The sequence below is a fragment of the Pteropus medius genome, unplaced genomic scaffold (genome assembly GCF_902729225.1).
Source record: "Pteropus medius unplaced genomic scaffold, Ma_sr-lr_union100, whole genome shotgun sequence".
NCBI classification, from domain to species: Eukaryota; Metazoa; Chordata; class Mammalia; order Chiroptera; family Pteropodidae; genus Pteropus; species Pteropus medius.
In genome coordinates this window covers 62,202,697-62,230,198 of record NW_024349800.1, presented here as the reverse complement: position 1 = coordinate 62,230,198, position 27,502 = coordinate 62,202,697, and the positions used below count along the sequence as shown (strand labels likewise).

The 27,502-nt window shown below is 35.1% G+C and overlaps 1 protein-coding gene and 1 pseudogene across 1 annotated transcript; both read right to left on the bottom strand.

The window, feature by feature from the left end:
• Positions 1 to 1,250: 1,250 nt before the first annotated feature.
• HOATZ (HOATZ cilia and flagella associated protein) lies at positions 1,251 to 26,591 on the bottom strand. Its single transcript, XM_039887869.1, has 6 exons — positions 25,187 to 26,591; positions 24,133 to 24,168; positions 23,586 to 23,656; positions 4,106 to 4,165; positions 3,471 to 3,523; positions 1,251 to 1,425 (listed from the first exon to the last, which is right to left on the bottom strand). Exons 1-6 carry the CDS (start codon positions 25,410 to 25,412, stop codon positions 1,368 to 1,370), a joined length of 504 nt encoding a protein of 167 aa, XP_039743803.1. The 5' UTR covers positions 25,413 to 26,591; the 3' UTR covers positions 1,251 to 1,367.
• On the bottom strand, positions 6,243 to 6,361 carry LOC120622618 (uncharacterized; annotated as a pseudogene).
• Positions 26,592 to 27,502: the final 911 nt, after the last annotated feature.

The following is a 27,502-nucleotide window of genomic DNA, read 5'->3' as shown; positions in this document are numbered from 1 at the left end:
TAATTATTTAAATAATTATAAAATATATAAATAATTATAAATAATTATAAAATAAATAAATACACACACACACACACACACACACACACACACACACACACACAACATTGAGATATATAATCATCAGGTAAGTGTTTGGCTACAGCTATTTAATTTTCTCCTCTGAGCAAGAAAAGATTTCTCAGTGAGCATGGAATTAGAATGAAGGGAATTAATTACATGATTTGAAAGTTTAGGCTTTGATAACCTACTATGTCCATCTTCACAATAGAGATCTATCTGTCTGACAGACAAACACATCCCTCTGACGGGGTACATTTTATTCTTGATACTACTGAGATGAGATTGCCATTTCATAACTTTCTAAACTTTCCTTTTCTAGGCCTGACTACCTTCCTTTTGTTCGAAATATCTTTTCTTCAAATAGTTTTGTGGCAGAAACTACTAGTGGTCCACTAATATCCATTCTCCACTTCTTTTAGTGATAGAGTCCTGAATTTTAACTAGGCAGATGGTCCCCCACTTAAAGCCTATTTTCAAGCCTCCCTTGCAGTTCGGTATATTCCTGTGATTAAGTCCTGACCAGTGGGTCACCCACTCCTCTGTTGGCACTGTGGATGGGAGCTGTATCTTAAGTACGTTAAATCCAGGAGTTGCAAGTAGAGGCCAAGAGCAAAGTGAATGGCAGTCCTAAATAGAGCTGTGAGCACTGGCGCGGAGCGTACAACCCTGAGTAGGAATGCCAGTTGAACAGTGCAGAAGAGACAAATACTTAACCTTCTCTTTCCCAAAATATACTGAAGGTAATGACTTTTGAAAGTGAGGGAGGTTGGGACAGGTATTACCTACATGTAGTGCTAAGCCAGCTTCACAGAACTAGAAGCAATTCATTTCTGACTTCATGTTCCAGAAACTGAATCAATTAAATTTTGGAAAACAGACATTTTTTTTAACAACAAATTGACTTTACAGTTTGCAGGACTGCCCTTTCATCCGTGTTTCGTTATTGTTTTTACTGGTGGTCTACAAATTGGGGCACATAAAGCCTCTATTTCTTATTAATCTGATATTCATAATATAGATCAAATACAGCAATTCTGGAACTACCCTTCAAATAAAAACAAGATAAATAAGAGTTTGATAATGTATGAGAGAGGTGATTACTGTATGGTGTCAAACCCAGCATTATCCAATAGGTAAAATAGATGTAAGTATTCAATAATGGTGAAATTTCTAGAAGTGTTGCATATTTAACTTTTATTTCTTTGTTTATTTTAACTAAGTGGTCCCAAAGATCCTGATATAAGAGCAGGTTGTTTCAAAAGTGAAGATCTAAGTGAGTCATCCTCTACCATGTGTCAACCAAATTAGTTCAAGGCTTTAACTTCTTCTTGGTCTTCTTTATCTGACTCTGGAATCACTTTTCTGTTGGCAGTAATATGAATCAGTTTCAAGATATAGAACTCTGTAGTTGTGAACACAACCTTATTATAGTACACACTTTTTAGTTCTTTCTTTCTGGCAGAAGGGGACCTGGATTATTTTAAGGTCTGTTGGAAAAGGGATGATTAAGATGGATCTATGTACATAGGGGCATTTGGTGCAGACAGGAAAGGATAGAGGGAGGAAAGAGAGAACAAATTAAAGTATTTTACAATTGTGTCTAAAAACCTCCCAAAATTTAAGAAAGTGTAAAAATTAATAGTATAAAAACCACTTTTTTTTTTTTTTTTTTTTTTTTATACAGCGCAGTCATGTAGCCTGACCCTGCTTAGCTTCCGAGATCAGACATATTCAGGGTGGCATGGCCATAGACTAAAAATCACTTTCTAAATTAGAACTATTTTTGAACTAATTTTTTTTACAAATATTTTCTGAATTCCTACATGTAGGCAGTGTGCTGGGCACTTTTGGTGACTCAATTTCTCCTGGAGCTTACAAGTTAAAAGTATGTGAAAAGTTAAATAACAACTCAAGAGATAGTAAGATTCAAATAATTATAAAATATTGGCACAAAGTAGTGTGTGATCAATTGTTAAAACAATGGTACAGATGGTAACTGTATAAGAAACTCAGTGGGAGAAGATGTCACAGTGAAATGAAATGAAATTCAAGGCTTCAGGACAGAGGAGGGAGAATGGGCAAGTTGATATACAAAAGGAATTAAGTAAGCATTTAAATTATTAAAGGAATTATCTGTTCAAACTTTGAAGTAATATTTTACTCTTAAGTGGATCCACATGCATAGTAGCAGAAATGTTCTGATCATTCCTAAAAAAATATACTCGGAAATCTAAAGTACCAGACATATCTGTCGATGCTATTCAAACAGCTGTCTTCATCCATCGTTTGAATCAGATAAGTGAACCTTTTGATTGGACTAGTTTTACACCATCCTTAGAGGCTAAGTCTAATCATCTGGCTAAAAAGCAAGAAATTAAGTTGCTGAGCATTGTGTAGACAATATAGCTAGATGATTAAATGATATTTTTACTTTTTCAGAAGTTATTAAAATTAGTGTAGACATTCATTTTTAAAAAACATTTGATAAAGAGAGTCAGCCTCAATACCAATGAGATAAGAATAAAAATTCTATTACTTTCTATTTTTTCCTATAAGTAGTATGCAAATAAATACTTATAAAATTAATGTTGAGTTAGCCACACTAGTTTTCAGTGTTAATACAAAAATGGAGAGATTTTTATTAGGAGTTCTTTAATGATTAACTGGCGGTAGCTGGTTTCTTTTAAACTCTTTTGGACCATGTGCCTGGACCTACTCTAACATTATTCCAAGGATAACCTGCCCTTTGAGGCTAAAGCCCTTGCTACATGAATTTAGATTTAGCAACTCTTAGGTTTGCCATTGGTGATATCAGAGTTGATAACCTAGAACAGGGGTCCCTAACTTGAGAGCCTCAGACAGGAACCCCGGCCGCACAGCAGGAGGTGAGCGGCAGGAAAGCAAGCAAAGCTTCATCTGTATTTGCAGCTGCTCCCCAGTGCTAGCATCACCGCCTCAGCTCCACCTCAGGTCATCGGCCTTTAGATTCTCATAGGAGCACTGGTCCCTTGTGCCAGAAAGCTTGGAGACCACTTATTAGAAGACCTGCTGATTCACTAAGGATGGTGGATCCAAGTGTGGGTAGGGAGAAGAGAGCTGAGACAGTGTGATGGCAGGTGAGTACAATAACCCAGGATGTGAAAGGAGGGAAAGAGAATGTGCACAGAGATTCAGGGTTGATTTACTTTCCTGTTTACACCAACTTATGCTTGCCTGTTGTACAATATGGAAGTGGACACACAGGTTTTAATGTAGATGAGGAGAAGAAAATTTATTCAAGGCAAATAATTTCTAAAACAGTGGGTGAGTTTTTAGAAGATTTGAAGGTAGGGGCAAAGTGAGTAGAAGAAAGTGCTTCCTTATGGCGTAACTAGAAAGGTGAGAATATTTGACAGACGTAAACTTACTTTGCTTTGTGTACTTTGGTCTTTGGTTTATAAGGAAGGGAAACCAATTCTTTCTAAAACGAAATAAAACAAAAATCAAAAAGAAAATGTTTTACTTCTTGTGCTGACTGAAACTTACTTACTTGGAAAACAACCTGAGGTAAAATTATCATAGAGTTTATACAGACTACTTAAATCTGGAGACTGTGGGGTCAGAAATGTTCCAGATTAGGGAATCTGGGGTTCATTCAGGAGGGTGTTTGTTCGTACATTTATGAGTTCACAGGTGCTATTATTGTTTTTATTGTTTGTTTCTCCTCATTTAGCATTCATTTTTGTATGATCTAAGTAAGATCAATCATTGTAAAACAAATAATAGCTCATGTTAATATACTACAGCTTTATGTGACAATAAGTCCACTGACAATAACATCTCATTTCTGTGCCAGCAGGGCTACGTACTCTGGAGATATCTTTGGTTTATCGAGGATCGCCAAATTATCTGATGTTTATACCCTGCTCTCCTCTAGTATATAGAAGGCTCCAGACCATGGGTATCTAGATTTAAGAGGTCAATCTATAAAATATCTAAGAATTTGCCATAGTTCGCCCCTTTCCAACATAAACTTATCCGAATGCTTCACTAGCAGTCTCACCGAGATCCTTTCTTCTCTTTGTTTTCTTAAGAGTTGGAGAATCTCATCTCTCCTTTTAGCCTAAGAGGAAAAAAAATATGGATAAGTCTTTTGACTCATTAATAAAGCTTTGGGTCCATTGACAGTAGAATTCTTCTCATTTTCCTTCTTGTATTTTTTGGCAAAATTTAAAAATATTTTTTCCAAGATAGATTTATACTTTGCATTTGTAACAATCCAGTTTTTATTCCAGAGGATGCTACTTTACAGAATAATTTGATTTTGACGCTAAACAGAAGGTGGTTTTCTTGCTTACCTGATAACAACTTTTACTAAGGCCTTACTACATGGACTATGTTCAGGACTTTATATACATTATGTCATTGTTTTCTTATAATGACTCAGAAGTTTGAGACTACTATTATCCTGTTTTACAGATGAGGAATCTGTAAAATAGCTTACTTAAGGTTAAATAGCTTACTTAAGCTATTAGGTGGCAGAACGGGACTTGATACCAGCCGTATTTGACAACAAAGCCCAAGCTATTGACCACCACACCAAATTAAATAGTAATTAAGATGCAAAATCAGCAAGCTCAAACAGCATACCACCACCTAAGTCCACAACAACAGGGTGCTTCTTAGTAGCTTGCATGTGGAACAAAGCCTTATTCTCTCATCTTTCCTGTGTTTTAGATATCAAGACATGTACATTCTTAGGTAAGTTTTCCTAAATGTAAAAAACTAATTTAGTGCAGACACAACGACTTATAAAGATACAGACTATATAAAAAGAGGCAGATGTCAGTACAATTTTTTTCATAGAATCCAGTTTTGTTCATGTTTCGGAGATAACCAGGTAGAAAATTACATTCAGAGTATTTGAAAACAAAAGAAAAACTTGAGGATCTGACAAATAAAACTTGTGGCTTCAAATGGCCAAATAAAATGAAAGAAGTTCTGTTTAGATCAAGGCTAGAAGCAAGAAATAACCAAGAATAGACATAGATTTGTTATAGCCAGGTAAAATTCTAAGTCATCCTTCATCCATTCCAATTTATTGAGCACAGAACTATTTTCCCAGGGCTGCTGTAACAAAATGTCATAACTGGGTGGCTTAAAACAACAGATATTTATTGTCTCACAGTTCTGGAGGATAGAAGTCCAAAATGAAGATGTCGGCAGGGCCATGCTCCCTGTGAAAACTGTAGAGGAATCCTTCCTTGCCTCTTTCTACTTTCTGGTTTTTGCCTGCAATCGGTGGCATTCCTTGGCTTGCAGCTGTATAACTCCAAGCTTTGTCTTTATTGTCACATTGCTTTCTCCATGTGTTTCTGTCTTCACATGGCTATCTTATAAGGACATCAATCATATTGGATTAGGGGCCCACCTCACTCCAGTATTAAGTTCTTAACTAACTTCATCTACGAAGACTATTTCCAAATAAGGTCATATTTCAAGATACTGGGAGTTAGGACTTCAACATACCTTTTTTTGGAGGGACACATTTCAATTCGCAATGAGCACCTATGATATCACATTACTGTGCAAAGGGCTGAACAAAAAACAAATCCCGCCTGCAAAGTGATTACAGACTTGTGGAGAAAAAGACAAGTAAGTAGTTTCAAAGGCACTACAATAGGGTTATTATAGAATGCAATTAGAGGACTGAAGATAGATCCTTAATTCTGACTATAGTGTGTATCTATCTGTTGGGGGAGACTCAGAGAAGATGTCCCAGAGGTGCTATCCAAGGTTAGACCTGAAAGTGGTAGTCACCAGATAACAGTAGAGACAAAATGGGGAAGAAAGCTTTTGCAGCAGAGGAAATAGGGTGTGCAGAGCTCTAGAGGCTGCTGTATTGCTAAGTGATTCCTCAAGATGATTCTTTAGTCCTGATGCCTGCAAGAGAAGCTGCAAACCTCAGGCATGCTACACTAAGATACATGAGAGGAAAAGCCCATGCTGGGGGCAGTAGTCAGCAACTGGGCCAGGTACACTGGTGCCTTGGCTTTGCATCATTCTGTTTAAGTCGTATTAATCTTGCCTTTCATGAGCCTACAATTTTTTTTTTTTTTTTTAGGTGAGGTAACCATTGGTTGACCTCACAGATTGCAAGGACCCTGTCAGTTTACAATCCCTTATTTTTAAAATTTTTACCTCTACAACACCTAGTCTTCCTAGGTGGCCTCCCATCCAAGTCCTAACCAGGCCCGATCCTGCTTAGCTTCCAAGATCAGACGGGATCAGGCTTATTCAGGGTAGCATGGCTGTAGACTACAAAATTTTTATTTTATTTTTTTTGGGAAAAGATTTTTCTTTTTACTTGAATATTAGGCATCATATATCACAGATATTGAAAGAAAAAAGTTTAGGGTATTTTTAAAACGAAATATCATAATACCTGTCAATTTGCTATGGATTGAATAAAATTATGTCTGTAGATAAAAACCTAGGATATTTTCAATGTAGGTATTCAATATTAGTTTTATTTTCAACTTTTCCTTTACACATGTACCTGATTAGAACCAATTGCTCCCCTAAGTGATTACACAGCACTTGATACATTTATTACAGTATTGATCGTACTTTCCTTGCTTTATCTCACAGTTGCTACTGTGTCTCTTTTAGAATCTTACTCATCTTTTTATCCTTCCTTAGAGCTTAGCAGTGCCTCATATATTATAGTCAATGAATTTTCGTTCAATTGAATTGATTGAGTCATGATGTATGAATGAAATCATTATACTGTTTAATAGGCAACTATTAGCCTAAGCAAAAAAAAAAGTTTTAGAAAGTGAAATTAAACAGGAGTAAGTTTAGTTTTTAAAATTCACTATGTGATTATCTTCTGGGCAACTATTGGGTAGTTATGTTTTTATAATGCTTATAATATAAAAATAGACAAATGTTTAGTTACAAGATTCTAGAGTAATAGAATTAAAAAACTTATTCTTTTTTATTTTTATTTCAGGTCCTTTTTTATTATAATGGATTTTAGTGCCTAATAAGTTTCTAATATAATGTACCAAAAACAAAGCCACATTGGTTCTCATCTATATGGAACGTGAAACTGGAAAAAATATAAACATTGCTTAACATAATACATGTCATATGGTAGATATTTAATAAATGGTAGCTATTATATTATTTATGGTGATGATGATGAGAGAAAATTTTTCTTTCAGTACTTTCTAAATTTGGAAGAGCGGAAAAAGAAGAAAAAGATGGATTGCCCACCTTCAGGCATGGAAGATTTCTGAAGATTCAATCTCTGACTTATGGGTGAGTTGGTGAATAGAGTTAGAAGGAAGAAAAGAGAAATAAGGAGAGATATCTAAGATATTATTTGCCCTGAATTATGCAGTGAAATTCCTTCATTCACAAATTCTCCAGTATATTATAAACTTTTTCCTCAGTTAATCTTTAGGTGGAAAAAGTTTTTGATACACACTAGACTTTAAAAGAAAGGTTTTTTCTTCTTAAAATCTTGTTTTCATATGAAAAATGCATTTCTTCCTTGTATTATGGTTAAAATTTTTACTAAAACATTAATCAAAAATAACATATGGTAATATTTATTTCTCTGATTACCTATCTACATTACCAAAAGAAATTTTCTCTTGACTATTATAGTATAAAAGTTGAATTACTGAATCTAATCCTAAGAATATTTTAGAGGAGTATTACATTGATTCCAAAATCAGTTATTTGCTTATTTACTTGGCAACCATCCCAACACATCTAGACTCTAGAAACTCTTGAAACCAGAATGGTATAGTAGTTAATTGAGCACTCTGGCTCCACTGTCAGATGGACCCAGGCTCAAACTGTCTTTACTGTATTTTAGCTGTGTGACTTTGAAAAAGTCACTTACTGCTTCAGCTTCAGCTTCCTAACTGCAATAGACTAATTATAATGCTTCTCAGGCAGAATTGTTCTGAGGATTAATAAGAATGTACGCAAAGGACTTATAGTTTATATGTTATGTAGTTAGGTCTCAAAAATATTATCATATAGTGAGGGGATGAGATAGTCTGAAAGGAAAAAAAAATGAAGAAAACAGACTAAAAAGCACTGGGAGAAATATATTAATTCAAATGGAAATTTAAAAAAATGCTGCATTCTTTCCATTGAATATAAGTACAATATATGCTTATGGCACAAACCTCAGAAAAGGTGAAAAAAAGCACATAAAGGAAGATAATATTTATACAAATCCATTGCTGAATCTTAGTATAAGTTTGAAATTTTAAAACATGTAAAACTTTTAGAACATTAAGGAAGCTGCAAAATAAATAATCTAAGGATTTAAAAATAATGCATCAAAGGAAGAAAGGCAGCTAGGGAAGTAGTGGGCTAGTTTAATGATCATAACACAAAAAGCATGTTCAGTGATGAAAAGAAGAGCACAGTTCAATAAAAAAATAAATAGAGACATGGAGGTAAAAATGAGCTTAAAGATGTTTAAAGATTGTGATAAGCTTGTCTTGACTTGGATAAGATGTGTATTTTGGGGAATGGAGATATAAAGGGTAGGATAGTTGAATGGCATCAGATTGAGCATTCTGACATAAAGATAGCCCTGTTTAAACTCAATTTAGTAGAAGATAGGAATTATGTTTCTGACTTCAATATAATTAAATTAGAAATAAAAAACAAATAATAAGATTTCTTACATTTTAAAATTAAAACGCACACTTCAAATTAACTCATCAAATTATAAATAAAAATATAAATTTAAAAATACTTAAAATGCTATAATAATGAAAATACTATATAGCTTATGAGATATAACTAAAATAATATTTTGGGAGATATTTATAGCTTTAAATGATTATATTAGAAAAGAAATAAGATGGGAAATTAAGAAACAAGCAAAAGGGAAAGAAGTTAGAAGGAAAATAACCCAAAATTGAAGGGAGAAGTAATAAACATCAATAAGTAATAATATAAAAAACAAAAATATAATAGAGGTCAAGTGTTGTTTTTTTGAAATAACTCTTAAAATAGATAATCTTTTGGTATAATTACTTAAGAAAAAGATACAAATGATTAGAAATGAAAGGTGTAATAACTGGAGCTACAGCAGAGATTAAAAAGATGATTAAAAATACTATGAATCCTTTACATCAATAAATTTGAAAATGTAGGAAAAATGGATGATTTTCTAGAAAAAAATAACTTACTAAACCATTTTAAGAAATAAAAAACAGGCCCATCCATTTACTCAAACACAAAAACAAAATAAACAAGCAAACAAAACTTTATTACTTATGCAGATTAGGGGCATATAATTATTTCAACTAATTTTAGTCAGCATTTAGCTCATCAGTTGGGTTTGCTTTGGACTGACTTGGGTCTACTTGCTGTGCTTCTTACCATTTCTAATAGTTAGCATTCTGTAAGTTAGCATTTATACTAGAGTCTTTTTCTAAGTTTCTAAGAACTGTTGTAATGGGTATGTGTAGTTGAAAATACTCCTTTAACATTTGATTTTTGACAGGGTTCTGGTTGAGAACCATTGGTCCAGACTTTCAGAACCTTTATGACATTCACCTCTTAATCTACACTTGTAGGGAATCATGATACATTTAATTACTTTTTATTTACGTGCAAGAGTTAAATTAACTTGGCCCACACATTTTTGTTCCATAGTTGAAATTTCAAAACATTTCTTCAGTGCTAATTTTTATTTTTGCAGTTGATAAATAAAGAAGATTAAGGGAAAATATCATGAGGGCCAGTTTAACAATATGAACAAGCCAATCTTGATCATGTCTCTTAACCAGGATGCCGATACTTGGGTGACCATATCTCTAGTATTTAGTTATCACCCTTCGAGATTTACCACTTTAGTCAAAGCATTTAATTTAATAATAAAGCTTATTTGTACCTGCAAAAATTTTATTTTTAAATTATGGGTTAAAAAGAGAGGGACCATAGAGAAGATAAAAATAATCTTTCATTGAGAAACTATTGGTTATTAGGCCTGTGTGATGGATGACTCATTTAATCTTCCCAATACAATGAGGCAGATGATATTATTATTCCCTCTTTACAGATAGAAGGAATTCAACCACATAAAAATTAACAGGTTTCCTCAGGGTCACTTAAATAACTGGTAACTGGCCTTCCCAGTTCTGTTTGACTTCATATCCTATGCTCCTTTTGCTATCCTGCTTCAAACACATACTAGAGATTTTAGTACACCTATACCTACACACACACACACTGACAGAATGGTTTCTTCATTCAATCTTCATTCTGAAAATAAAGGATTAATTAGGATTACCCATGGTGAAGAAGATAAATGCAGTCTCTGCTCTCACAGAAAAATTTATATTCTAGTAGAAAATGTGTGCTATGGGAGTATACAGCAGAGAGAGCTAATCCAGTTTAGGGTCAGCTTTGTTCAAAGTTAATTTACTTATTTTATGGTATCATGTAGCACTTTGCAAAAAGTGGTTCAAAGGTAAAGAATAGTCCTCAACAAAAAATTAGCTAACTGAATTCAGCAATACATAAAAAAGATCATACACCATGATCAAGTAGGATTTATTCTTGGGGTGCGAGTTTGGTTCAATATCTGCAAATCAATGTGATATACCACATAAACAAGAGAAAGATAAAAATCAAATGATTATATCAGCAGATGCAGAAAAAGAACTTGACAAAATCCAGCACCCATTTATTATATAAACTCTCAGCAAAGTGGGAATAGAAGGAACATACCTCAATCTAATAAAGGCCATATATGACAAACCCAAAGTTAACATGGTGAAAAGCTAAAATTATTCTCCTTAAGATCAGGAACAAGACAAGGATGTCTACTTTCACCACTTTTATTCAACATAGTAATGGAAGCCTTAGCTACAGCAATCAGACAAGGTAAAGAATTAAAAGGTACTCAAAATGGAAAAAAAGAAGTAAACTGTCATTTGCAGATAACATGATACTATATATGGAGACTCCCAAAATTATTAGAAATGATAAAATAGCAGGATATAAAATTAACATTTAGAAATCAGTTGCATTTTTATACACCAATAATAAAGTATCAGAAAGAGAAATTAAGAAAACAATCTCATTTATAAATGCATCAAAATAATACCTAGGAATAAATTTAAACTGAGAGGTAAAAGACCTGTACTCGGAAAACTATAAGATATTGAAGAAACAAATTGGAAGAGATACAAATAGATGGAAGCATATACCATGCTCAAGGATAGGAAGAATTAACATCATTAAAATGTCCATACTACCACAAACAATCTCTAGATTCAGTGCAATCCCTATTAAAATACCAATGGGATTTTTTCACAGAACTATAACAAATAATCCTAAAATTTATATAGAACTGCAAAAGACTCTGAATAAACAAAGTAATCTTGAGAAAGAAGAACAAAGTTTGAGGTATGATGCTACCTGATATCAAACTATGTTACAAGGCTATAGTAATGGTACTGGCATAAAACAGCATGGTACTGGCATTAAAAGCAGACACACGGATCAATGGAACAGAGTAGAGAGCCTAGAAATAAAACCATACCCATATAGTCAATTAATCTATGATAAAGGAAGCAAGACTATACAATGAGATAAAGATTGTCTCTTTAGTAAACAGTGTTGGGAATACTGGACAGATAAATTGAAACTAGACAGCTTTCTTATACCATATACAAGAATAAAATGGATTAAAGACTTAAATGTCAGACCCAAAACCATAAAGCTTTTATAAGAAAACAGGCAGTAAACTCTTTGACATTGCTTTTAGTAACATTTTTTTGGATATGTCTCCTCAGGCAAGGGAAAGAAAATAAAAAATGGAACTACCTCAAACTAAAAAGTTTTGCACATCAAAGGAAACCATCAACAAAACAAAAGGCAGCCTCCTCCAGTGAGAGAGGATACTTGCCAATGATACATCTGATAAGGGGTTAATATCCAAAATAGATAAGGAACTCATACAACTTAACACCAAAAAAACCAAAAACAAAAAATATATAATTAAAACATGGGCAGAGAATATGAAGAGACATTTCTCCAAAGAAGACATACGGAAGGCCAACAGATATATGAAAACATGTTCAAAATCAGGAAAATGCAAATTAAAACCATAATGAGATATCACCTCATACCTGTCGGAATGGCCACCATCAATAAATCAACAAACTAGGGTTGGCAAGAATGTGGAGAAAAGGGAACCCTTTTGCACTGTTGATGGGATAGCCAATTGGTGCAGCCACTATGGAAAACAGTATGGAGGTTCCTCAAAGAATTAAAAATAGACCAAGCAATCCTACTTTTGGATATTCTTCCAAAGAAATACAAAACACTAATACAAAAAGATATATGCATCCCTATGTTCATTGCAGCATTATTTACAACAGGCAAGATATGGAAGCAACCTAAATGTCCATTGATAGATGAATGGATAAAGAAGTGGTACTTACATACAATGGAACATTACTCGGCTGTAAAAAGAATGATCTTACCATTTGTGACAACACAGATGAACTTAGAAGGTATTATGCTAAATGTAATAAGTCAGACAGAGAAAGACAAATACCATATGATTTCAGTTATATGTGGATTCTAAAAACAAAATAAATGAACAAACAAAACAGAAACAAACTCATAGATAAAGAGAATAAACTGATGGTTGCCAGATGGGAAGAGGGTTGGGGGGCTGGGTGAAAAGGTAAAGGGATTAAGAAATACAAATTAGCAGTTACAAAATAGTCATGAGGATGTAAAGTACAGCATAAAGTACAGGTGGGTACTAGACTCATTGGGGTGATCGCTTTGTAAGTTATATAAATGTCTAACTACTATGCTGTACATTTGAAACTGATATAATATTGAATGTCGATTGTAATTGAAAAATTAAAAAAATTTGAAAAAAGGTAAACAATAGTTGAATTACAGTGGTACTTGTAAATTGATGTGCTTTCTTTGATCCTTTTTAATGTAAGTTAAATATTTATGATAGGATTTTTTTATTACAAGTTAACTATAAAATGGGAATTACACTCTAAATTTAGATTATTACCTAAACAGAACCAATGTTCTATGGTTTTACAGAGATTGATTTTTTTCTTTAGGCTCCAGAATTTAATTTTTAATTCTATGCCAATGATTGGGAGTTAAATGTCCAATAGGATAACTAGGATTCTACATGGAGTCTTAATCCTTAGTAGGTTCCATTGTTATTCTATGTTACAAATGCCATTTAGAGGAAGGTGAGAATTATTATTGGCTTAAGGTAAAACCATTAGTAAAAAGTCTTACATTTGGGCTTGATTTCAAAAGGCAGCATTCTACTTCTTAGCTTGTTGATTCTGATAACAGAATGCTTCAACTATGAATTTACTCTATGAATTTACTGCTATTCCCTGCGTCTATAAAGAAATCTGTTATGTAGATTCTACAACTTCTGTATAGTAAATTGATATCTACTATAATAAGATTCGGAACTTTTGAACTTCAAATGATCTACTATGCACTTTAAAAGACAGCTTAAATAATCAGTGGAAAGGCTTTCTTCAGCATGAATCTGATTTTTAGAAGGTAGAAAAATACAGTAATCTATGAGAGTGGATGAAAGATGTCAGAAGATTATTAATGGGAGGGAGGAAGAATGCAGACCTGCAGGAAAAAAAAATGCATATATAAGCATCTTTCCATACTTATTGCAAACTGCCTTATATTGGCTCAATTCCCAGCTCTGACATATATAATTTTCACTTAAAAAAATGACAGCTTACTAAAATGAGAAAAACATATCAGTCATTGCATAAGAAGGAGTGATGTATTTTTTTCTTAAATGTAGTTTTCAATAAAATATGCATTTATTTGTTTTAAAGAAGAAAAAATATGTATTTCCTTGGTTCTGTTACATATTTTTTCTTAGTTCTGTTACATATATCTTGATGGAAAACCAATAATAATTACCTGAAGAGCATAGCTCGTTTTAAAACATTTACACAAAACAAATGCATGAAAGTAAAAGTATAAGTGATTTTTAAAAATAGCTTTAATTTTTTAAAAGGCACTTATTTTTAAAAAAGCAATGTGAGATTTGAATTATAATGTTGAGAAAAATATGAGCATGAAATATATTAAGGATACTTCTGTGTATAATGATTGAATTATATTCTATTGATGATTCAGTATGTAATAATTATCAAGGCTTGTCTTTAGTAAACAAATAAGGTTTTCATCATGTTGATGGTTACATAGATATGATGAATGGGTGAATGGGACTGACCTCATCTTTCAGATATGTCTTTCCTATCTTGCCCATTAGTTTGTAAGAAGGAAATTAGTTTGTAAGAAGGTAGAGGATTCCCCATCCAGATGACTCTATCTCATCCCTGGCCCATATTTCTCTAGCCCATATACTCACAGGCCTACTTGACAGCTCAAATAGGCTTATCTTTGCTTATCTTAAAGTCACCTCAAGCTCAATATATCTAAAGTGAATTTTTAACTCCTTCCCTCTCCAAAAAACACCTCACACTTGACCTTCATTTAATGTTCCTTGTTTCAGAAAATGTCGCCATCCATCCTGTTAAGAAATCTAGTAAACTATGAGTCATCTTTGATACCTTGCAGATTAGGGCCATATAATTATTTCAACTAATTTTAGTCACCATTTAGCTCATCAATTGGATTTGCTTTGGATTGACTTGGGTCTACTTGCTGTACTATTTTCTTTCCATATCCAACATGTAACTAAAGTCCTAGTTATTTTACTTTCTAAATATCTTTTAAATCTATCTACTTTTTACTAATCTAAGCTACAGTTATCTCCCAACTGGTTGATTGCAATGACCTTCACTCTGGTTTCCCCACTTTGAATACATTCTCCATATTATAGTCTCCTAAACTTTTTCAAATAAATGATATTATCCTAAATAACTTCTTCATTTTTTTGAATCAATTACTAAGTTACTGTTAAAATGAAAATACATCATTTAAAAAAGTTACTTAACAGAGTTTATCTCAACAAGAGAATCAACTGTTTATAAGTTGATTTTGGAACAATATGTTTTGGCTTACGCGCCCCCCAACCCCCCCACCAAATTACCATAGTTATGTCAATTTGTCTTATATATTGATGACTCTAGTCTAACTTAAAACCCCTCAATGGCTTCTTATTGTCCTTCCAATTGCCTAATCTCATAAATACACTGGTCATTCAGCTTCTGAAATGTGTCATGCCTTTTTGAAGCACAGGGTCTTTGCATGGCTGTTTCTGATGCCTGGAATGCTCTCTCAATGCTCCCTCCACCCACTCTGGCTGGCCTCATTAATGTTCACTCTCCCTTCAAATCTCAGCTTAATCTTTGCAGAAATCCTCCCTGATTCCCTTGATTGGATCAGTACTGCCCTATTACACATTCTCCTATGATCATGTGTAATTCTTTTATAAATACCTATCTCCCTGATTAAATTGCAAGTTTCACAAAAGGGCAGAGTTTGTATCTCTAAAACATGTTTTTCTGTTGTTCACTGTTGTACTCCATTGCCTAGTACAATCTTTTTTCTTTCTGTTTATACTTGTTCAGTGCCCTAAAAATTTATCCTAAGTTTCAGAGTTTATATAGTCGTTCCCCCTTATTTATGGTTTTGCTCTCCATGGTTTCCAGTTACCTGCATTTAATCATGGTATGAAAATATTAAATGGAAAATACAAGAAATAAACTACTCATAATTTTTAAATTATACACCACTCTGAGCTGCATGATGAAACCTCACGCCGTCCTGATTTGTCCTACCCAGGACATGAATTATTCCTTTGTCCAGCATACCCACTCTATATACAATACCCACCCTTTAGTCACTTAGCTGTCTGGGTCATTAGATCAGCTGTCATGGTATCACAGGATTTATGTTCAAGTGACCTTATAGTATCTTAATGCTGTATCACAATGCCTATGTCATTCGCCTCACTTTATCTCATCACATAGGCATTGTATTATCTCACATCATCACAAGAAGAGGGGTGAGTCCAGTACAATAAAATATTTTGAGAGAGAGACCACATTCACATAACTTTTATTACAGAATGTTGTTATAACTGTTCTATTTTATTATTCATTATTGTTGCTAATCTCTTACTGTTCCTAATTTCTAAATTACTCTTTATCATAGGTATGTATGTATACACAGGAAAAGACAGTATAGATATGTTTCAGAACTATCTGTGGTTTCAGGCATTTACTGGGGATCTTGGAACACATCTCCCATGGATAAGAAGAGATTACTGTACTATCCTAAATAACGTCTTCATTTTTTTTGAATCAATTACTGAGTTACTGTTAAAATGAAAATACATCATTTAAAAAAGTTACTTAACAGAGTTTATCTCAACAAGAGAATCAACTGTTTGTAAGTTGATTTTGGAACAATATGTTTTGGTTTACCCCTCCTCCCCAAATTACCATAGTTATGTCAATTTGTCTTATATATCGATGACTCTAGTTTTCTGGGTATGGCACTAGGGAATAATACAACTGTTTAGCAGTGTGAAACCCTGGGGGAAGGGTATGTGCTTCTAGGACTTTGCTTTCTTTTGTATAGCCAAAGCTCTCTCGTACCAAAGTTCTAGTATATGGAATTTTGTCTTGTCCCCTGAGTTCAATTCTTTGTCTTGTTTCCTTGTATAGTATCTCAGCTACTCTGGGACAGTGGTCCTGTCTTATTTTCCACTTCTGACCCTGTATCCTAATTCCCATGTCAAAGTTTCTCTTTCATGCTATTGAACCTTGGCACCATGACCTTTAATTTTTATAGGCATTAGTTAAATGGGAAACATGGGAGAAAGGCATTTCCAGGTAGAATAAATGGTAAGTTCAATGTCACAGAGGTATAACACACCTTGGTGGGTTCTTGGAACTACAAGTTGTTCAAAATGGCTATAGTGTGAATCGCGCTTAAAGGTAATGGTGGTAAATTAGGCTGGGGAGGTGTAGCAGGAAGCAGATAGTAATAGACTGTATATTAAACTATGTATATTAAACTATGATTCAACCAATTTTAGTGCAGTCAATTCTCATTCATGGTAGCCATGGTTTATAAAGTTGCTAAGAACAGTGAATTAGCGAATACTGAACCATTGCTCTTAGGTTCCTGCCTGACTTAGGTCACATTTCATCAATGGGTCAATATATAACTTTGTTTTATGTGTGCTTATCTTTAAAGGCAACTTATTTAAAATACATCGTTGACTTGTCAATTCTGAACTCACGGCCAGCAGCACTTACAACTCATGTCAGAACAAAGCTTATCTAATGTATATATTTTCTCCATAAGGCACATCACGACTTCTTGCACTTAATGACACTAGACAGCTCTTCAGCACTTGGAGGCTATTTTTAAACAGCAAAATAATTTTTTAAAAAATCTAAAAATGAATGTGGCACTAAATAAATTGCAAAAAGGAAACATGTTCATAGTATAAGAGCTAAAAGAAGATGGCAGGACATCATCTTGTTCAACCTCAGCTAGAAATGCGTGTGTTGGGCAACTCAAATATTTCATTGTTCTTTGAACATCCACCAGTGGCCATGAAAGCACCATGAGTGTTGATTTGGGGATTACAAGTAAATTGTAGCCAGTAAGTGAATTTGCAAATAAGGAATCCACGAATAATGAGGATCACTATATTACCAATATAGTGGCTTGGGGAACTGTAAAATCTCAACAGCCAACTATACAAATGACTGTGTCACCTCAGGCTCTGAAGGCATTCTTGACCATACTTCATGTGACTAACATACCTTATCATAAAAAATGATAAAATGATTAAGTAAATCTAGATACATAAATTGTTTAACTTTATTATCTGGCTCCAATACAACCTGCCCACAGATTTTTCCTCTCACCTTTGAAACAGGTAAAGAGAAAAGGCAGTTATGGTTTTGATTTTGGGTATGTCATGATACATTCCTTTTTCCGAGTCACTTGATCCATGAAATAATCTGGTTCTTCAATAAATTCTATTTAGTTTGCCCTACTGCTTATAAGGTGTTTACTAAGTTGAACAATAAGGCTTCATGTAACTGGAATCAAATTGTTAGTTCTACATTTATTTAAGAAAAGACATGATCCTTTTTTGCTCCATTCTGCGTTTAATAGTTTCATTCAATCATGTTTATAAGCAGGCAATTAGTGTGGGTCCCTGTGCAATTGTACCTCAGGGTTTAATTGTGTTCTTAAGATGAATGTGTGTAGAAGATAAAGTATACAGATCTTTGGGAAAAAGAGGAAGGGATGCATCAAGGGGCATGGCCTTATTCAGCTCTGAAGCTGGGTCTGTCTGGGGCAATGAATTCAGCTATTTGATCTCAAATCTCATTCCTTTCCCCAAGAATGTTTTCATGAACCATAGATGTTACTAAAAAAGATTAAGAGGGGAATCTCATCTGTCAACTGAAAATGTTCCCAAGATTAAATAATATTTGAAAACAAAGTGGTACTATAGATAATATAAAAGAGTAATTCATATTTATATAATCTTTTAATTATCATTTGCTACCAAAATATTTGCTTGTTAATGTGAATACACAGTCTGTTTTTATGATTCTTCCACTTGAATTCTTTGATAAATTAGGAATGACAAGAATTTAAATGACTTAGTATCTTCCGTTGGTGAAAGAGAAATCCACTACTTCCTAATGGTATTTGGTTTATGGGTGAAAAGGAACTTCGTTAATATTACATTAGGGTAGGATAGCAAAACTAAAACAAAGCCAGATAACACTGTTACTGAGAAAACTTAGATTTGTCTGGGAATCCAATCCTGCTCAATTTGACACCAAAGAGGATTTTGTTTGAGCATCCTGGCGATGACACGGAGGAAATTCCCTGCATCTCTGTTTTGACTCTTTACACCGACTTCAGTAATTCTGAGTATCCCTCTTACTACTGTGAAAGTGTATGATAACAAAGAATAACATTAAAGTTTTCCACTTTCATAATTCAGTGCCTCAAAATACACCTTTGTGAAGCTTCTTAGATTCTTCTTCTTCTAAGAATGTCCTCATCATAGCATGATTTGCTTCTGGTTCACGGAAGTGCCATACACCAAACTCACTTTTGAGTTAGACTTACACTATAGTCAGTATTGGCTGTGTAGGCTGTGTGACAGGACAGATTAAAACCCCATTCCTAGGAAAAGGCTTATCTGGATGCTGATCTGCAGATTGAATAACTTCCTTGTAAAGATGTTTAGTTTATATTCACTCTTGTTAAAACTTAGAATCCAGGTGGACATTTCCGAATGCGTCATCTACATATGCATCTTAAAATGCTGCTCTGATTTCTTCTTCCTTCTCCCAGAAAATGAATCATTTATAATTCTTTTCATAAAGAGATAATCATCTAAAGAGATTTCTTAAAGGTGGTGAAACTAGAAAGCAAATTAGTTTTATGATTTCAAAGAATGAGCTGACTATTCATTTATTATAATGTTTTCAGACTACTTTAGAACTCTCAAAGGAAGAATAATGATCCAGTATAGTGCTATAAGGTTCCCTTTATGGACAGAGTAAGCCATCTAATCTTGACAGACTCAATTGTTTATGATTTTCTGCTGTGGACATCCATCACAGAAATAGAAGTTGAGATTAATAGCATTTTGTCCACTAACCAAAAACATTTATAATGTATACTGGGAAAATATTCCAAAATGGAGGCTGTAACATTAAAGTTTCAAAAAATTTCAACAACTGAAAAACCAATATCAGTTGAGGAGAAAAAGCTATAAAGGTAATTTTAGGAGAGATGGAAAATAAGTCTTTAGATTTTTCATTAATTTTAAGGAAATAGTGGAAGAAAAAACCTTTAAGAGAATTGATGGGAAATATTTTTCTCATTTTAAAATAAAAATTGTACCAGGAATTTACTTATGAGTATAGATGTTTAAAACATGTAGAAGATTCTCTTAAAGTAAATAGATCATTGTAAATATTTTATTAGTTAAAGCTAAAAATTCTAGAATGGTGGTGGTAGCAATGCAGAGAGGGTACTATAGACTGAGAAAAACAGTCTGTTTTAGTACTTAAAGTGCGTTATCTTTCCTCTCAGTATAGACCTATGAGGTAAAAGCAAAACTGAGAAGAGAGGTGATATGCTAAAATGGTCCTAAAGCAGATTGCAAACAGATTAGCTTTTGGGAGTATCTTTGCAAAAATTATCAGCTTAGAAAATTTTCCAGATGGATATTTGTGGAAAGGCTAAACAAAATGGAATATCACTATATAGAGCATATGTTCATTTATTACTTAATTATGCAGTTGTTTATTTATTTAATCAACAAATTTTTGAGTTTCAATAACTGGAAAAGCACCAGGGTTAAGCAAATAAGAAATGACCTCTGCTCTCACAGAAGAAAAGAAAATTAACGTTTGTGGAGGGCAAACTAAGGCGAGGCACTTTACATCTTATATCGACTCTATGACATGGATATCTTTATCATGCCTCCTTCTATATCTGAACCTCAAGGAATTTAATAGGAATTTAATGAGGAAGCTGAATCTCACAGGAATTTAATAGGTTGCTTAAAGTCACACAAATAGTAAGTGGCAGAATTAGACTTCCAAACCCACTTTGTCTCCAAAGTTCACTATACTGTGGTACCTGTGATCTAGCAGAAAAGACAGAAACATACATAATTACCTGTAACACAGATTAGAGACTGTGATAAATACTGGATGAGAGGTATATGGGACTTGCTATGAGAGCATAGAGAAGGAAGCCGTTCACCTGCTAGTTTCTACATCACCTCTGGGAAGGCTTCACAGGGAAGGTGGCATTTGAGCTTGGCCTTGAAGGTAAATGAGGAGGAGCTTTTTCGGTAGAGACATAAAGTGCATTGCAGGTTGAAGAAACAGCTGCAGGGCTAGGAACAGTGTTTCTCACACTTGTATTCATACTGTAGTTTTGAATTTTAGAGTATATGGCAGTATATTTGTATAATGCCATGGCCAGCAATCGTTACAACACAACGATCTCATGGGCTTTGGAATTAGGATATAGGCTTTGAATCTAGGCTCTGGCACTTCCCAGTTGTGGGAACTTTGGAAAATCATTTAAGACTTGTTTGATTAAATGGGGATAATCATCATGAGGCTGTTTTAAGGAGAATATGAGAAGAGACATGTAACCTGCTTTGGTTAGTAGTGTGTAGCACATGACATACACTCACTAAATTGGCTGTCAGGAATACTACATCATAGTATGTGTGAGGATATCTATAAGATCATTCAGAAACTGTAGGATTCTCTTGTTTGCTTTTTGCACCATGGCATCGTTTGAAGAGAACTGTACTGTGCAGTACTGATTAAGCACAGTTTCAGTAACATTCTCTTTCTTTCCCGCTGGCTTGCTGTTTTGTTAGGCCTCTTCTACTCTCAAAAATAGAATCTTCTATACTGTATTGTAGGACCCATTTGACTTAATGTACAGGATAATGTGTATGTTTAGGTTTAGCAAAAATATATTTTAACCATTCACCACTTCGGTGGTTGATAACCAACTGTACAGAGTAGGTTACATTGGGGGTGGGGGAGAGGTATATGGGAAGGAAGAGAGTGGTAGGAGAAGTCAGTCGGGTTATGGTCAAATTGGAAAGGAACTTGAATGTCATGCTAAAGGGTTGGTCTTGATCCAGCAGAAATGGAAAGCCATGGGAAAAAATGCAGACCGGATTGCATTACCCCGCAATTCCTACGTCGAAGCCCTAACCCGCCAGTGTAACTGCATTTGGAGACAGAGACTTTAGGGAGGTATAAGGTTAAATGAGATCATAAAGGTGTGGCCCTAATACAATAAGACTGATTTCCTTATAAGAGGAAGAGACACCAGAGCTCACTCTCTGTGCCATGTGAAGACATAGTTAGTAAGTGGCCATCTACAAGTCAGGCAGAGAGGCTTCATCAGAAACCAACTCTGACAGCAACTTGACCTCAGACTGCTAGCCTTTAGAACTGTGAGAAAATAAAATTCTGTTGTTTAAGCCACTCAGTCTGTGCTATTTTGTTATGGCAGCCCTAATAGACTAACGTAGTAGGAGAGCAGCATAATTGGATTTGGCTTGTAGTAAGAGAACTAGTGCAGTATGGAGAACTGCCTAGTATATTCTTTGGTCAACTCTATACAGTCTTTGCAACTCAACTCCTTTGGGAAGAGTTCTTAAATCCTTCAGCTTGATTTTGATGTCCTTTAATATGTTCCCATAGTTTATGTGCATATACCTATCATAATAATGTATCATAATTATTGACTTTAATTGACTATCTCCCCACCAGTGGTCTCTTGAGATCAGGGACCACTCCTTATCTTTGCATTTCCTGCATCAGGCACAGTACTTGGTACAGAGCAGATTCTCAATAAATATCTGTGGAATTAAGTGATTAATAAGTTAATAGAAGAACCTGAGGCAAGGAATCCAGTCCTTAGGCTACTAATATAAGATAGTCCATTAGCAGAACATCCACTTGTAACTCATATTGTTTTAATTTTTGACAAAAGATGACAAAAATTGATAATAGTTCGTCTTTTTTATTTCTAATCCCTTCCAACAATTAAATTAAATCAAACTTTAAGTCCAAAAGTGTTGAAGAAGTCTATTTTTAATGATTTTTACCTCACTGAAATTTAGGCTCCCTCCCTCCCTTTAAGTCCTGGTATACATATGCAGTACCTAATACCCTCAAGAGAAGAAAATGCTGACTATTGCTAATCACCTAATTTGTTTGGAGGAATCACCAATAGCCCACAGAGTGAATTAATGTGATCAGCACACTCGAATGCATTGTTCTGTAATTTATGTAGATTTCCCGATAAGTCTTTCAGAGTTTGCCAATATGTCCAATGATTAAAGACATTAAGCCAAAGTGAATCCTCTGTCTTTGTGTTTATAGTACAGGAACAGTTACAAAAATGGAATTTATCCATTAACCAAACAAAATGTTTCTATAAATCACTGCATTAATTGCTGAGTTAATGGCTGTGCTTGCATCATGCAAAGCAAACAAAGGATATTGCCAAAAAAGATGTGTTCAGCTAATTTGACAACACCAGTGTGTTTAATTTCAGCTTTTAGTGAAAATGGTTCTAGATTACAGACTCATTCCTCTGATCGTTTAATTTTGACATATTAAGACAGTCAATTCTATTCAATTTTTCCTGTTCTTACAATATTTCTGTTCTTAGAACACGGTATATGGTTTGGGGCCTAATTGATGAAAGTGTGTGAATCCATCTTTCTCCTCCAATTCTGTTATTCCTATATATCCTTGGGTTTTTGCAGAGACTGAGAATAGCCAAAATTTAATAGAATTTCTTAATCTTCAATTAAAATTCAAATCAAGGTTTTTCATTTGCTTGAAAGAAGAAGAAAATTTTTATATACATGTTAAAAAAAGAGTAATTGGGATTATTTAGAAAGTTTAATGAAAATCAGATGACCTTCTGAAATACTGGCCTACCTTTTGGAGATACTTTTCTTTCTCTTCTGATTCATGAATCTTTAAGTTTTCAGCAATGACATCTGTACCCTCTAAAGGAAATAAAGTTAAATTCAATCTAAAATAATTTTATCATGATTTTACAATTATATTGATTTAAAATGAAATAAAGATTGAAAGGTAATTTATAGAATAGGAAGGTAAACACAAATATGTACTATCTTGAAACTTTATAAAGCAGATTCAAAAATAATTGAAAATAGAATTAATTAGCTATGGCTGCAGGGAACCTCTAATCTATGAGTAAACCTGAGTCCACAGACAAGAAAAAGTCTCTAAAGAGAACATATTTGCAGTATCAGAGATTCCAATTTTCACATTCCTATTCAACATATTACAGGAATTTAGGCATTTTCCTCTGGATAAATAGGGTGGTTCCTGAGGCAGGGTGTTGATATGTAATTCAGAAAGTTATGCCAACATATAAACTTGTATGCTTATACTTACTACCCATTTTCTGACGAATCTAGGAATCAGGATGTTGAAAGGCATATAACTTGGTACTTACTGTTTTTCTTAAGAAAAGACTGTAAGTAACTTTTCTCTAAAAAATATAAAAGGAAAGAAATCATTGGAAAACCACGGCATTAAAGGTATAGTTTTCTGTATCTATAAAAATTGCACAATAACAATTTTCACATCTTAGGCCTTACTAAGGTCTTACAGGTCAGGGAACTTGGCTGCTAATATTGAGTCTGTCTTTAACTTTCTCTAGGAACCTCATGTTCGAACTCAATTATGTAAACGACTATCTTTAATATCCTTTTTACCAAGATACAACATTTTCTCAGATTATACTGTTTGGCCAAATAGATACCATAACCTAAAGGATACTTTAAGATGTACTTTAAGATGTACAAAGATACCACTGATCCTTTTTGTGTGGAAGTTTAAGAAGTATTTGTATAGGGCTTTAGACACATGATATGAAAGATTCTTATTTTAGAATTAGATTTGATAGACAAATGGATAAAGATGATGTGGTAAATATATACAGTGGACTATTACTCAGCTGTATAAAGAATGAAATCTTGCCGTGTGTGACAACATGGGTGGACCTAGAGGATATTATGCTAAGGGAAATAAGTCAGACAGAGAAAGACAGATACCATATGATTTCACTTACATGGGGAGTCTAAAAAACACAACAAACAAACAAACAAACAGAAACAAACTCATAGATGCACAGAATGAATTGATGGTTGACAGATGGAAGGAGGGTTGAAGGGCTGGGTGAAAAGGTGAAGGGATTAAGAAGTACAAACTGGCAGTTATAAAATAGTCACAGGGATGTGAAGTATAGCACAGGGAGTATAGTTAATAATATTGTAATAACTATGTATGGTGTCAGATGGGTACTAGACATATGGGGTGATCACTAGTGGTTAAACACTGTTGTGATTAAACACTATTCTATATACCTAAAACTAATAATATTATATATCAACTGTAATTGAAAGACAAAACAATGATATTTGGCAGTTTCTCCTGGAAGGGGCTCTGTTATCTTTCGGAATCAACATGGTGGAGGCAAAAATCATCAACTAGAGGCAGCTACTCACCAGGTGCATTGCTCTTAAAGGACCCTGCCACTGGCAGACGCTGACTGCTACCTCTGGACAGTACCAACTGGGATTCATTAGGAGGATACATGGACGCCGCGATCCAGAACTGCTTGGCCAAGTTTGCGTCCTGTTCTGAAGAACCGGTGAACACCATTAATCCCTGAGGACAAATTTCACAGGACTCCTTTCCGCTGCTAGGACTTGCTCTGGGCCTTGTTTCCATAGCAACTAAGGACGCTTCTGCAAGCTCCCTCACTCCTCTCCCAGCCCCGCCCCTCGGAGAACTGCCAAGTTGGCAACAACCCACCGGAAGCCCTTAGTTTCCTCTGTAGATGTTTGGGTCCCGCGCGCGCTGGTGGGCCATCTGAAGCCCACTTCTGCAGTGATCACAAACTTTGGGACCAATCTTAAACTTGGGTCGAGATAGGAGAGTCAAAACATCAACTTGGGGTCGTTTTCTGTCCTGTTAGAGTCAGTTGTGGCAGCTCTCTTATCCGTCAGCCTTCTACCTGCCTCCCCCATTCTCCGGCTCCCATCCCCCAAAAGATATCCAAATCTAAATAAAAGCTATCAATTCCTTAGCCCCACTGGCACAATCCTCCCTTCCACACTAGGTTGTGGTAGTTAGGCACCCGCTACGAGGAAGTTCTGGGCCTGCTCTGGCTGGAGAATTAAATACGGGTAGTTAACATCCTACTGAGAGCTAGAGTTCTGAAATGGGTGGATGGGTACCCATGTACAGAGTTTTTGTTATACATTTCCCTCCTGAATCCTTTAAGACAGATCTTAAACTGGATTTATATAGTAACAGCATTTACTAATTAGTCCAAACAAAAGCTGCCTAGACTGCAATAGCTATAAATGATTATTTAAAAGAAGGGACACATCTGATGGACTCAGTACCTTCATGAAAGTGTTATGAAAAATTTTGTTAATGTATTGTATAAAAATATTAACCAGTGCTTTGTAATAGCTGTCCTGGGAGATTTTGTTAATCTAGGAACAACTGAACCATTTTCAGTGATAGGAAAGCTGTAATTACTGTGGCAGGAATTGCGATGATCCTAATAAAGACAACTTAAGGAAATGGACACATGGTAATAATCAGAATTTATGACGATATAGCACTTTATTTTTTAAAAATAATAGTCTCATAGAAAAGATACTTTAAGAGTTGTAATCACAAAGCTATACAATGACATAGATCAGCAAAGGAAAAAATTCCCCAATCTATCTGGAATTTTTCTGGTTAGGAGCCTGAAGGAATATTGAAAAATTATATATAAAATACATATATATTACATCCATTGTATATTTAGCAGTTAAAATGTTGATTTCTCTCTTGGCTGAGCTTTTAATAGGCAACGGGTAATATTAGAGTATTCCAACCTCCCTCCCTTCCCCAAACACACTGATGTGCACAGGCAGCTCATTTAGATGACTCTCCAAATCTTTTTACCTGGCCGTGTGGTTAGTGATTGGTACTATTAGCAATCAGCTAACTACACTGCCTAGTAACTAGACTCACAGAAAAAAAAATTTACTTTCATCACAAACTGTAGTCTCAAGTTGGTGGCCTCATGCATTGTGAGAAGCAAATCATTGGTTCAGCTGTAGCTCACTTTGGTTGGTGGGTTGGTGAACGCCCTACTAAATAATGAAAAATAGGCACAATGAATCACACAGCTATACAGCATTACATGTTACATTGGGGGCTTCTCCCAGCCGTTTCGTACAATTAAAGCAATTAAATTCCACAGATTTCGCTATTCTTACGTGGGATTGCACTCTCTTGCTTCTCCTCCTAGAGAGGGGAACCACTGAAGTGTATCCAGAAGCGGCAGCCCGCCGGAGTTGGCAGGGGGTTTACTCGCATGGACAACGTGCTCGCTGAGCAGTGCAATGCCGACCAAATGCTGACGCATCAAATCTCGAGGGGCAGCGTTCTCCTCTCAAACGCTTCTTGTCGGCCGTTTGCCGCGGAGGGTGGCGTCCTCCTCCCGGCGGGGCGGCGGGTGATGCTGTGCCTTGTTTTGATGGCAGTGGAGTTAGTGATTGTAAGCACCAGAGTACAATCAGCTAATTACACTGCCTACAAACCGAGCACCGGGCGCCCGCGGGCTGCAGCTCCCGGACGGTCCGCAGCGCCGACGCCTTGTCTCCGAGCCTGTGGGCCCGGGATCGCGGCCGGCCTCGACCCCACACTTTACCAGGGGTGACGCCCACCGACCAGTGCCAAGGCGCGAGGCCCAGGGCCGGGGTCCGCGGATGACTCCCTTGGCTGCGCCGCCCCTGCAGGACTCCTCGCGCACA

Bases quoted from the DNA above. Each gene is read 5' to 3' on its own strand.
- HOATZ (XM_039887869.1), bottom strand. From the start codon at position 25,412: ATGGAAACAAGGCCCAGAGCAAGTCCTAGCAGCGGAAAGGAGTCCTGT. The intron at 24,169-25,186 runs GTGAGTAGCTGC...TATATTTTTTAG, and splicing joins CTTTAAGAGCAATGCACCTG to AGAAAAGTTACTTACAGTCT. The intron at 23,657-24,132 runs GTAAGTACCAAG...TATTTCCTTTAG, and splicing joins GTCTTTTCTTAAGAAAAACA to AGGGTACAGATGTCATTGCT.